Below are 12,798 nucleotides of genomic sequence, written 5' to 3'. Positions count from 1 at the left end.
ATATTAGAGTTGTTAACCAGGGAGAATAGTTAAACTAAGATTCGTACCAGCTTTGTTGCATTTCTTGCTCTCTTTTTCTCTTTTCCAGTCCTTCTCGTAATTTAGCCATGGTTTCTCTTACTACCCCACTTTTATTTACATATACACAACATTCTTCTCTAAGTGCTGCACATAGGCTTCCTTGCTGTAAAAATAATAGATTTAATCCCCTTCTGTTTTGTAAGGCTACTTCAGCCAACGAGTTTAGGGAGTCTGTGAGGTCTTTTATAGATTTATCAATTCTTCTTAAATCTTCATCTACTGAAATTCTAAGCTCTCTGAATCCCTGATGCTGATTCATTAAGGATGCTACACGTGTTTCTAATCCAGCCCCTCCTATACCTAGCAATACGGCTACTGTTAGTGCCGTGAGGGGTTCTCGTTTTACCAACTTTGAATTTTGGTATTGTGTATACATATATTCTTCAGAATGATAAATAATCCGGGGAACTATTATAACCTGTATGCAAAATTCGTAGGTTTCATTAAAGGCTGTTATAAAAACACATGGGGTTATTCCTAAAATGTTACAAACCCATTTAGTATTAGGTGCTGGAATTAGCCACTGAGCTGGCTTACTAGGGTGATTAATCTGTAGTTTTGTTTGACATAAGTGAATTTTATCTGGGGGCACATTTCCCACACATTTTCCTTTTCCAGTAACTCGAGATAATGTTATTCCTGGGGTGTCTTCTCTTCCTGATTTCCATGAGCAGGCGGCAGGATTAGTGCCGTTTGCTCTTTTTGGTTCTGCTATGGAGCCTATGGTCTCATAAAAGGGTGGGTTAATGTTATAGCATAACCAACATTTTCTAGTTAAATTTGTGTGTGTGTCATTTAACACTTTAAAGGCAGCTTGCAAAATTTTCCAAAGAGCCTTGTTTCCATATTCTTGGGATGTCCCTATCGTGATTGTTATTTGGGTGCTATTTTCTAGTTTTTCTGAATGGTTATTTTGATTCCTTACGTTGGGGTCTACTGCTCCCCACACCACTGGATTCGGTCCAACAAATCCCGAATCATGGGGAACTACTTCTTTCTTTATAAGAATGTGCACTCCCCTATCCCTTCCAGGTTCCCACACCCTGAGACCCCAGGTTCGTCTTAATAACCACCCAGGGTCTTGGGATTGTGTTATATTGATGTAGTGAAATTTGCAAGTCCCAACATATGTTACTGCCCCTGCGGGACCTATCCAGGGCTTTATGCATCCGTGTGGACCCCTTTCAACCTTTAGATACTTATCTGGGTTCTGTACCTTCCACCCCCTGGAAATTGTCTCACAGCCCCAATATTTACAATAAAATTCGCCAGGGTAATTACAATATCCTCTGCTTGGATTAGAAGCTGGGCACATATATAGTACCTTATACCCAGGCGGTTTATAACTAGTTCCCTTCTACTCAATGAGAGAGTCTAGTGTAACTTGAAAGCTAGGGGCTTCAGAGGTGATCTGTGATTGGATAACGACCTGGTCTTCCCATCGGATTAAGGACCAATTGAAGGGCTCATGAGTCTTACTTGTACTAATATTAAATGTGCTAATTAAGATTATAACTGTTACTGACTTCTTTAATAAGCATTGGCTTCCCCTACTATAATAGAGGCTTTTCTTTTGTGAGGTGTCAATTTGGATTCCCCAGAAATTACTTCGCTGGGTTGTCTCATTCCCACTCTTGTGGCATTTCCAGAACCATGATCCTTTGGTCCCATGTATATTGGAATGCTTCCCTCCACGGTTTTTTACTCCTCTGCCTCCCTCGTCGACCCGGTTGCCTCGGGACACGGGGTGTACCATCTTCTCGACAGCAAGAGTACTCTTCAGGAGGGGAATTATTTCCTCTTTTATTAATTCTTTGTATGTATTTTTCCCAACTTTTATGCTTTATTAAAGGGGTATAACACCCTAATTTCTGGAGCCACCGTCTGCACAACCCAGCTACTATATTTGCTACAAAAGGTGTAGGTTCGTTTGGATGATAACAATAATACAAGGGATTGACTCCTTTTGAGTAGATGGCCCACCACTTCTCTGATCCCTTTTCAAATTCTTCTACTTGTATTCTAGTTACTAGAGCCCAATCAGTGAGATCCCTCTGGGCAGTGTAGCAAGAGCTACACACGCCTCTTGGTGGGTAGCCTCTATGACAGTGGGTCCACCAGAGTTCTTTACATATTATACATTTAAAACAGACAAAAGGGTAACAATTTTGGCATAACGTACAGCCTATTTTAACACCTCTATTATATATTTCCTCACCACTAGATGGAGGTATCTTATATTCTATATAAAAGCCTCTATGTAATTTATTATTCATAAGTTTCTAAGCCAATTAATAGTTCTGGGATGTTATTTTGTTCGGGATATCTTAAGTCTCAAGTCCCCAGCCGGGCTCCCCACTTCTCAGTTATTAGATTTTGGTGGTTTCACAGGTCCTTTTATTCGACTCGCATGTGTCTAGCTTTTGTTCTGCTGTTCGAACTGCAGAGTCAGTTGTTAGTAAGACTTGATACGGCCCCTCCCACTTCGGTGTTAGGGGATTTTCTTTCTAACTTCTTATCAGCACCCACTCTCCGGGTTGTACCTGGTGTAATATAAAATCCAATGGTGGTCTTTGAGCTAGCATCCCTTTTTCCCACAATGCCTTTTTAAACTTCATTATTTTTATCAAATACTCATTGATATATTGATCACTCACATTTGGATGTGTTTGAACTTCTTCTATATTATAGGGCATACCGTATAACATCTCAAAAGGGGAAATTCCCAAATCTGCCCTTGGCTGGGTTCGAATATTCAGAAGGGCTAGTGGAATACACTTGACCCATGATAGTTTTGTTTCCATTACTAGCTTAGTATGTTGCTTCTTTATTTCTCCATTCATCTTTTCCACCTTTCCACTTTCCCTGAACTTTGAGGGTGCTAAGGGGTGTGTTGTTCCTACTTTATTCTTAATGCTTCTGGTATTAACAAAAAAATTCCTCAACTCAATTTTTGACTCTGATTCTATCATCACATTTTTAGTAACCCTCACTTCAAAGGGTTCCCCCTTTGCCCCTACTACCATAGTAGTTTCTTTAGATATACTACATCCTTTAGGTAAAAACTGAATTGTTGATCTCTCAGCTCTAGTATCTACCAAGAATGTTATTTCTTGGTGCTGGGGACCCACTTTTAACTTTATCAAGGGCTCTTTCTGATGTTCTCGGGTCCCCATAATAAAGAGCCCCTTACCCCCCCCTAATCTTCTTTAAACATCTTTTTATCCTGGATTCTTACCCTACATTCTTTCTTAAAGTGTCCTTTTTTTTTTTCCACAGTCCCACATCTGGCACGTCTAAATCTTCCTCCTCGGGGTTCGGAGGGGGAGGGACACGTGGAGGAGGTGGTGGTACAAATGGAGGGGGAATTATCAAAGTATTTTCTTTCTGAGGTTTCTTTTTCTTTCCCTTCCCCTCCTCCGAATTCTCTGTCAGCTTAAATATAAAAACCTCGGGATTTACTACCCAGATCTCTGCATAAGCACTTTCCTCTGAACTAAAGGGGATCTTTTTGTTTACTCAGGAATTTAACTTTTGTCTAACCCAATCTTCGGTTGATCTAAATATAGGCCAAAATACCTTCTTTGAAATTTCCTTTCCTCCTCATACTTCTACACAATAATGAATCATTTTCGCCTTATCTTTATTTTCTGTTCCTGGGAAATACTGCCAATTTTCTAACATATAACCTAACGGACTATCTCTAGGTACCGGTGGGAGTTTAATAGATACAGGGGGCTTGCTTTTCCCCTGCCCCATTCTTCTGGAGTGCCTTCCAAATCACACAGTCTCTTTCGCTTCCCCTTGTTCGTGGCCCACGCCCTCGCGGGCTAATGGGAGACGCACTAATTAAGGGTCCGCTCCCACTTGGGGATCTGGCTGCCAGTCCCCCTCTCACACACACACCACGTTGCCGCACTCCGGGATCCCGACCCCGACCGAACGGTTCCCCGTTATACTCACGCGTCCCACGTCCCGCGTCTTCGTCCGGACTCTGTGCACAGATTTTAAGGGGTCGACCGGTCTCCCTTTTGCTTATTGCTTTAATTTTAGGTTCATCGGTGCAACCGAGGCAGAAACCGGCCCCCCCCCCGGGCCGCTAAATAATAGCGGGGAGCCCCCCCGGTAGTGCCGAGAATCTGTCCTACAGATTGCATCCGAGTCACGGCACCAAATTGTTATGAACGCACTCAAGAGAGTGATATGGTAAAAATTTTATTAATTACAGCAAGCAAGCAATAAGCAAAAAATCAGCGCTGGGTGGCAGGGGAGTCTCTACTCCTTCGGCTGCCGCACGTCCGATTTCCGTGTCTTCCCTTTTAAGTGGTCCGACTTCCGGGTTACGTGTCCTTTCTCGGGTGTCTCTGCGCATGTGCCTCCGGTCACTGGTGGTCGCTTTTTGCCTTCTGGTGGTCGTAGGATGAAGATCAGGAGTCTTCCTCTTTTGACCTTTCCTCACTGTTCTCCTTTTAAGGCTTATCTGAGTGGCTTAACTTTCTGGAATTCAAGAGAGCTTGCAAGGCTGTTCTCATAATTATACAGACGTCAGCAGCAGCCTTCAACCTCATCTCTATTACACAAAGCATAGTTTTGCAAAGCATCGTATCTTACATGTTTAGGCGAACAAAAGGGTCTCTATTCATTACACTCCTGCCAACAGCCCCTGCAGGAAGGAGCTCAATCCCCAATGCACGTGGGCTTTGGCTTTGGCTGCCCTCTGGCACAGAAACCCCCCAGGGGCACAGGTCTGTGGGGCAGGAGAAGGGCACCAGCACTGCCAGGGCTCGGATGGGGTGGCAGGTCTGCCTCGGTGGGGACTCTGCCACACTTGCTGATTTCAGTGCTGCCAGGCCCCTGTACAGATTCTGTGCAAGGCCCCATGGCCTTCCTGCTGCGGCTGCATCGGCAGCCCTGGGGGCTCCTTCTGCTGCCCTGAGCCTGCAGAGCAGGGCAGCGTTTGCTGATGGTTTGAGGTGTTCCTAAAGATCCTGTCAGGCTGTCTTAGACACTTTGGGCAAGGGATTCCTTCCAACCTGGGCCACTTTGGGGGATGGGAGCGGAACCAGGGCAGGTGACAGTGCGTGCAAGGGCCCTTTGTGACACGGTGCAGCCTGGTAACCGTGTGGAATGGAAAGGGACAGGGTGTCCAAGGACCCTTTGTGACACGTGGTGACATAGGGGCTGGCGGTGACAGGACAACGCCACAGTGCTCAGTGCACGCGACGGGACAGGACGCGCCAGAGCGGTGCTGTGAGGAATCCCCGCACAGCGCACTCGTTTGTGTCTTACCCGGAGCTTTTCCAAGGCGTTTCTTCTACAGGTGACCTTGTGGCAAGACTGCGGGCCTTGGTGGCCCGTGGCTTTCCCGAGGCTTTTCTTTTGCAGGTGCCTGCGGGGCAAGACTGTGGGCCTTGCCTGGCCCGTGTCTTTCCCAAGACTTTTCTTTTGCAGGTGCCTTCAAGGCCAGACTCCGGTACTTGGTGACCTGGAGCTTTTCTGAGGCATCTCCCATCCTTCCGGCCTCTGTCCTAAAGGTGAGACTGTGGGACCTGGTGACCACAGTCATTTACAAGGAGCCTCCAGTCATTGTGGCAGGAGCCCTCGAGACCCGACTGCAGGACTTGCTGTCCTGTAGCCTTGCTGAGGCTTCTCTCTCGCAGGTGCCTTCAAGGCTCAACTGCACAGTTTGTTTTCTCAGAGATTTCCCAAGGCATCTCTCTTTAAGGTGCCTTTGAGGCAGGATTGTGTCATGGCGGGGAGATTCCTCAACCTGTTCAAAGTGTTCCGACGGAACAAAAAGACAGACCCTGGAGCTGCCCCAGCACAAGAGCCAGAAAAGCTGGAGCAGTTCCAACCACTGCAGGATGGTGAGTGGCAGAGCTGGGCCACAGGGATGATGGCTCCAGCCAGCTAGGCCCCATCCATCCCATCCCATCCCATCCCATCCCATCCCATCCCATCACATCACATCCCAGCCCAACTCATCCCATTCCATCCCAGCCCAACTCATCCCATCCCATCCCATCCCATCCCATCCCATCCCATCCCATCCCATCCCATCCCATCCCATCCTATCCCATCCCATGTAGACATGCCCAAGGACAGGACGGAATTTGGGCTGGGGCTGACCCCCGCCAGTGACCGTGCTCCATCCCCTGAGCCACCCCAGGGCTGTCCCTGCCTCGGGAGTGCAGGGCTGGGCTGTGTTCTCCGGCCTCTCCCGCAGCCCCTCAGCTCTGGCTGCTCTTTTCCAGATGCAGCCATGGATGAGAGACAAGAGCAGGAGTCTGCCCGTGGCCGCTTCCGCAAAACGCTGAAGGTACCTGCAGCCATCCCCACCTGGGCTGGGCCTGCTGGCACTGCTCAGCCCAGCTCTGCACTTGCAGCACTCCATGGAACATGCCTCTCTTCCCTGTCCTTTGTTCATTCTGCACAGAGGTTCCGCAAATTCCTGCGCATTCGGCGTAGAAAGACCAACACCACAGCAGCAACTGAGGGCACAGCTGAGCCTGACTCAGGGCTGGAGGAGCTCCAGGCAGAGCCTGATGTCAGCTCAGATTCAGCTGAGCCCTCAGAAGTTTCTGACACTGCAATGAAGAATGAAAGGGCAGAGGAGGACATGGCAGAGACTGAGGACATGGCAGAGACTGAGGACGTGACCATTCAAAATGATGACATTGGAGAGACTCAGGGCATCACAAATGCCAACAGGATACCCACTCCCACTGTAAGCCAAGAGCTCATATGGGATTATTTCAAGGACCCTCGTGTTTCTTCTGACATTGTTGACAAGAGAGCGGCTTCTTCTGAGCAGCAGGTGACCAGCCAGGGGCCAGAACTGGAGGTCTCCCAGGATCCTGTGCCCCCTCAAGCCACATCCACAGGGCCCCCTCAGCCTTTGAGGCCAGCAGAGTGTGATGGGATGGTAAGCACTTCTTGGGGGAAGCTGGGGAAGTTGCTGCCTTGGACAGCGCTCCAAGTCTTCCCCATGCCTCCTCCAGGTGCCAGCCATGGTGAGGAACATTTACCAGAGTCTGGTGTCCTGTGTCCCTCTGGATGTCAGTCAGCAAACTGACATTGTGAGGCTGGCTGAAGAACACCCGGACGATGTGGTGCTGACCCTTCTGCGCTGTGCCCCATCGTGTGACAGGTATGGGGCCCACGTGCCTTGAGAGCTCAGGGCTCACCGGCCTTTAGGGCCCATTGCCCTGCACAGCCTGTCCAATGGGCTCTGCCCAACAGGCAGAGAGGTCCAGGAGCCTCGGGCCCCTCTGTTTCCGGAGGCTGCTGCCAATGCTCCCTCCCTGCCCCTCAGGGCACTGGGGCTCTGTCACCTGGGACCCCACAGCTACACAGGGCATGGCTCTGTAACTGAGACACCCCTGACACAGAGCTCTGATCCCACAGAGCTGCTGCCATGATGTGGAGAGCCATTGGCTCATCAAGACCAGCAATGGAGAAAGTGGTGCCAATACTGCTGTGTGTGATGGAGAACTGGCCACTTTGCAGCACCTGCACCTCTGATGGGGACAACAAGGACATTTTTCCCTTGAGCGTGAGTTTCTGGAGCTGACCTTTGATCACCTGGAGCTTGCTTCCCCAGAAGCTCTCCATCCTCTCCACGCCTCAGGCACTGGGCTGAAACCTGGGCTAGGGGCAGGCTCAGGGGGCACTGGGCCCGCTGCTCCCCGTGCATCTCCCCTCAGGCCCTGCCCGATGGACATCTTGGCACTGAGTGCTGTCTTCATGTGCTTCTGTTGCAGGCAACTCTGGTGCTCAGGCTGATTGTCCACGTGCCTCAGTGCCGCGAGGCAATGATCATTTATACCCCTCGCCTGTTTGTGGCTCTGCTGTTCCAAGTTGTCATCACCACACAGCAGATGCCACCAGAGGAATTTGACAGCTTCTGGAGAGCATGCCAGGAGGAACACCGCCTTCCCAGCAACCCCAACAGGTGCCAGTCCTCCTGTCCTTCCCATGCCCTTGTGGCTGACACCAGTGCACCCAGTGTGACCTGGGCTTTGCTCTGCACACAGGTTTGCAGTGCAGGCCATGAAGGCTCTGCTCTGCCGACTGGGGTGTTCCAAAGCGATGATGGCTATGGAGCTCAAGGGTGGCCTGGACACACTCCTCTGTGCTGACACCCAGCACAATGCCGTGGGTCTGCTGGCCAGGTGAGAGCCCCTTCCCCCCACTGCCTCTGAAATGTGTGCCCTGTGCCCCTCATAGTCCCCGTGGTCATGTCCAGAAGGCCTCGTCACTGAGGGATGGCTGAGCAGACTGGAAACGGCTGATAGAGGAGGGTGCCCAAAAGAAGCCAACTCCCAAAGCACCCATGATCCCTCCAAGGATGCTGGGGAAAGGCCAGATCTCTGTGAGTCATTCATGGCAGAGATTTGCCCCCCCCCACCTGGAGTATTGGTGCTGTTTTCCCCCTGACAGGGAGATGCGCCATGGATTGGTCCCCTTCTGTATCCGCATTGCACTCCACCTGCTCAAGGCACTCGCCAGGGATAAGCCACCCTGGGATCTGCCCTTCCTGGCATTCCTTGTGGAGGTGAGCCCCATGGCCAGCACTACCTCGCTGAGCTGCCTGCCAGCCCTGTCCCCTTGCATAGCCACAGCTGCCTGGGACGGTGCCCACGCCCTGTGCTGCTGCCTGGGCCCAGCCCTGCGCAATTCCAGGCTCCTGCCGGCCGGCTCCCCTGTCACTGCCCTGTGCCTTTCAGGTCCTTGAGTACTTAGATTTGACTAAATACGGTGACAGTGTCCTTGAGATCGTGTCAATGCACCTGCAGAGCGAATGCAGGCAGAGGCATCACCTGGCACTCAGAGGCCTCATGATCCTCAGCAACGATCCCTCAATGGTGAGAACGGGGCAGCAGCTGAAGCTGTGCTGGGCAAAGCAGCCCCTTGGGCTGGCTGGGATTCAGGAGCTGAGGCAGCTGCTCCCAGCTCTCCTGCCTCACCTGCCTGAGTGCTTTGGGACAGGCCTTTGGCCTCTGGGCCCAGCAGCAGCAGGGTGGGGTTGCAGTGCCAGGGTGGTCTTGGCGCTGCAGCCGTTCAGGGCTTCCCAGCACAGCCTTGTGTTCCAAACAGGCCATAAAGATGTGCAGCCTGTCTCAACGCCTTCAGGACCTGCTGGGTGATGCAGATGGAAATGTGGTTGGCATGACCCTCCGTGTGTTGATCAATATGCTCAAGAATAAAGACATCGTGGTATGCAGCACCACTGCTCCGAAGCTGGCTCAGGCACTCCTGCTGCTCTTTGATCACGTAAGGCTCTGTGCCCCCAGCCACGGGCATTGGCTGCTGCCCAGAAACTTTGTGTCTTACAGATTTCTGGGCCTTTGCATAGGTGAGCCTGGAGGAATTGGTATTAAGGTCTTTTTCTCTTCTTTTCCTCCAGGACCACAGCCATGTGCAGTTGCTCTCCCTTGACCTCTTCTTCATGACAATGGATTTGGTAGTGGATGAGGGAAAGAAGCCTCTGGAGAAGATTTTGAACCAGAGCCTGCTTCCACTCTTCATCCACTGCCATGATGAGAACTGGCGTGTGGCGAAGGTGAGGTTTGCTGTGATGCCGGTGCATCCCTGGGAGGGGCATCAGCTTCCTCCTGTCCTGGAACCTCCCAGGCTGCGGCTTCCTCTGGGCCCTGTCACCCAGACAAGAGTCCTGTGCCCTCGGCTGCAGTGCCATCACTGCATCTCTGCTGCTCTCCAGGCCTCTCGGGAAACGCTGCTTCGTGTGGCCGAGTTCCTCAAGAGGAGGAATCTCAAGCAGCTGGTGAGGAAGGAGCAGCTGTGGAAGTTTGCTGAGTGTCTGGTAAGAACGGCCTGGAGAAGCCCAAATTTGAGAAGCCACCTTGCCCCAGTGCTCAGTGTGTGGGGCTGGCACCTGTGACCCAGTGCTGCACCCATGGGCGCCAGCCTGTGCCCCACACGCCGCTCCCTTCCCTGGGCTGCACGGCTTCTTCTCCAGGCTCCTGTGGCCCCGAGCCGGCTGCCGATGGAGCCCCAGCCCAGTGGGGCTGCGGGCCGGGCCTCAGGGCTGGGCGGGCACGGGAGGCCGGGGCTGGCCGCAGGCAGCGCCCGGCCGAGGGGCAGAGCCCGCGCCAACCCTTCCCTCCTGCCGCTCTCTGCAGCTGGCACAGGACGAGAGCCGAGCAGCCGAGCACCTGCGCCAGACCCTGCCATATCTGGACAGCCCACAGGAGTCCCTGCGAGCGGCGGCCGTCAGGTTCATGGGTGAGCCACGAGCCCGGGCTCCCTCCCCGCCCCACCGCAGCTCGGCCCCAGCCCCGGCTGCTGCTGTCCCGGCTGCGGCACCCAGACCCGGCGCCCTGGAGCCCCGGCTGCCCTCGGGGCTGCTGCCGGCCTCTGGCAGCCGTGCCCTTGGGCTGAGTCAGGATGCGGCAAGGGCTGGGGCTGAGCCCTGCCGGGGCGGGAGGGCGTGTGGCCCCAGGGCTGGCAGCGCCGCTGGCAGGGAGCTGTGCCGCCGGGGCCCTGACAGGCTCTGTGTTCCCAGGGATGGCCAGGAAGCACCTGAGGGGGCCGCAGGAAGAGCTCCAGGCCTTCATCGAGGGTGAGTGAGGGCTGGCAGTGAGGGGCTGGCACTGGGGGATCTGAAATGCCCAGGCAGGGAGCTGCAATCCCTGCCCTGGCTTTGGAGGGCTTCTCTCCCTGTGTGCACACCTTGGTGGTGTGGGAATATCACAGAGAGATTTCAGGGGTGCAGGGCGAGGATTTGGATGGGGTGGCCAGGACTTTGCAACTGATCCTGTTGGCCCCTTAACTCTTGTGGCCACGGCAAGAGCAGGCTGGGATGGCCCTGACAGGACTTTCTCCTAGGATTGCCACAGATCCGGGCTCTGATCGTGGCTCTGTTCCCCTCTCTTCCAGCACTTCAAACCCTGAGGAGAGATGACAACCCTTCTCAGAGGAGCACAGTTTTTCAGCAGACATTTATTGAAAGAACAGCAGAAGTTCGCTCGTCTGCTGCTTTAGGAGAACCAGTCTTCGTATAAGATGCCATGGAAGACAAGACTACGCTGAAACCAGAAGAGACCAGCTGGAGCTCCAGGCACAGCTGACAACTGGCACAGCTGAGCCTGTGGGAAGCTCGCATGGCTTCAGCCCTCCCCCTTCCTGTAGATAGCTCCCTCCCTGCAGCCCTCAGAAACTGCCCACCCCTTCTTTTTCCCTCCAGTTTCCCTCCCTTTTGACAGCTCCCTCCCTGCAGCCCTCAAACACTTTCCATCCCTTCTTTTTCCCTCCATTCTCTTTCCCTTTTGATAGCTCCATGCCTCCAGCCCTCAGATACTTTCCATCCCTTCTTTTTCCCTCCACTCTCCCTCCCTTTTGATAGCTCCCTCCCTCCAGCCCTCAGACCATGCCCATCCCCATTTTTGCCCCTCAGCTCATCCCTTTGCTTCGCATCCCATCAATAAACAGTTTTACTTTTTCACTTAACCTGCATCTCTGTGGAGCTGAAGGGTCACAAATCCAGAGCGCTGTGACACACAGGCCCCTCCTGCCGTTCTCTCCTGCACCGTGTTTTGTGCAGAGACGCAGAGGAAGGAGCGCAGATCAGGCTGGAAAGGTCCCTGTGCTGAAGGTCCAGTTCCACAGCATTGTGGAGTTCAAGGTCTTGCTGAGCACCCTGAAGGCCTTGGATTTTGGAAGAGCCAAGCTGAGTATGCCCTGAACCCAGCTGTGAAGTGTTGCACTATATTAGGAACGGCGAGATGTACAACACAGACTCTCTGGCTGGGTTGATCAAGAGAGCGAGATTTATTATTTTTGATCTTCATTTATAGACATCTTTGAGAATGTCCGAGTGGTAAAACCCTTACTGGGCATTAAACTTACACATCATTATCATTGGACAAGTGCAACACCACCCCTTGACTACTTCTTGCAAGTAAACAGCAAGGATCCTAAACAACAGCTGCAAAGATAGTTGTCTTTCTCCAAGGATTGTTTGGATTCTTCCTCATGCTTCCTCAGGCCAGGTGAGAAGCTTGTGTGACCTAGTTCCACACAGGCTGTGTTCCCTGCTTGCTTTTTGCATTTAGCAGCCACAGCTCCTCTTTTTCCTTTTAGGGCAGAAAGGCAGCATTTGGAATGTCCTGCTAGGCCCCTGCAGGAAAGAGAACAAGCCCAGCATCAGAGGTCCCTTTAGTAACTTGTTGATTACCAGACGGAACCTGAATTGGACACTGACTTAGAATGGTCAGGGAAGTTCTCTGGCACATGCTCTCGAATCCTTTATGCATTACCATCAAGTCCTGTTGTTCATTCTTGCAAGGAATCAGTTCAACTTGGCAAATTGGAGTTGATTTACTAAAATATGGGTATGATCTAGTATCAGTATCCAACTATAGCGGAGAAAGACTCTTTAACCAATTAGGGTTAAAAAGTGTGTGTTTATTGGCAGTGCTGGGCCGATGGGCAGGGTCACCCCTTAATACACACGGCCCCGAGTAAAGGCTGAATACAGGCTTTTTATTTACAGAAGTATTGAATACAAATACTTATTCATAACTCAGTTACCAGCCACTCTACGCTTCTTATGCTAATTAGAAAAAAAAGCAATTAAGCGTGGGCAGTTTGTTCCTTGAAATGAGTCGGTGGTCTCGTTATGGGGAGGGGTCACATAAGGGAGGAAGGGATATGGCTCTTCCTCATTGTGACCTTTCTACCTTTTCAGTCCAA

At 51.9% G+C, this 12,798-nt stretch overlaps 1 protein-coding gene across 1 annotated transcript; it reads left to right on the top strand.

Annotated features, from left to right (window-relative positions):
• The first annotated feature begins 5,830 nt into the window (after positions 1-5,830).
• On the top strand, positions 5,831-10,674 carry LOC148183899 (maestro heat-like repeat-containing protein family member 7). The gene is made up of 14 exons (XM_088058981.1): positions 5,831-5,948; positions 6,336-6,400; positions 6,680-6,898; positions 7,083-7,231; positions 7,489-7,636; positions 7,845-8,035; positions 8,118-8,255; positions 8,524-8,638; positions 8,811-8,948; positions 9,181-9,357; positions 9,491-9,646; positions 9,806-9,907; positions 10,227-10,329; positions 10,610-10,674. The coding sequence occupies exons 1-14, from the start codon at positions 5,831-5,833 to the stop codon at positions 10,672-10,674; spliced, it is 1,884 nt and encodes a 627-aa protein (XP_087915107.1).
• The last annotated feature ends 2,124 nt before the right edge of the window (positions 10,675-12,798 follow it).

This window comes from Pseudopodoces humilis, chromosome 8 (assembly GCF_049639895.1).
Source record: "Pseudopodoces humilis isolate 2021_Gansu_Grassland_sample_001 chromosome 8, ASM4963989v1, whole genome shotgun sequence".
NCBI classification, from domain to species: domain Eukaryota; kingdom Metazoa; phylum Chordata; class Aves; order Passeriformes; family Paridae; genus Pseudopodoces; species Pseudopodoces humilis.
Note: the sequence above shows the minus strand (reverse complement) of the source record. Positions and strands in the feature narration are given on the sequence as shown.

Excerpts from the sequence above, each read along its gene's own strand:
- LOC148183899 (XM_088058981.1), top strand. The coding sequence starts at position 5,831 with ATGGCGGGGAGATTCCTCAACCTGTTCAAAGTGTTCCGACGGAACAAA. Across the intron at positions 6,401-6,679 it reads GCTTCCGCAAAACGCTGAAG|AATGAAAGGGCAGAGGAGGA; the intron begins GTACCTGCAGCC and ends ACTGCAATGAAG. Across the intron at positions 8,639-8,810 it reads TCCTGGCATTCCTTGTGGAG|GTCCTTGAGTACTTAGATTT; the intron begins GTGAGCCCCATG and ends TGTGCCTTTCAG.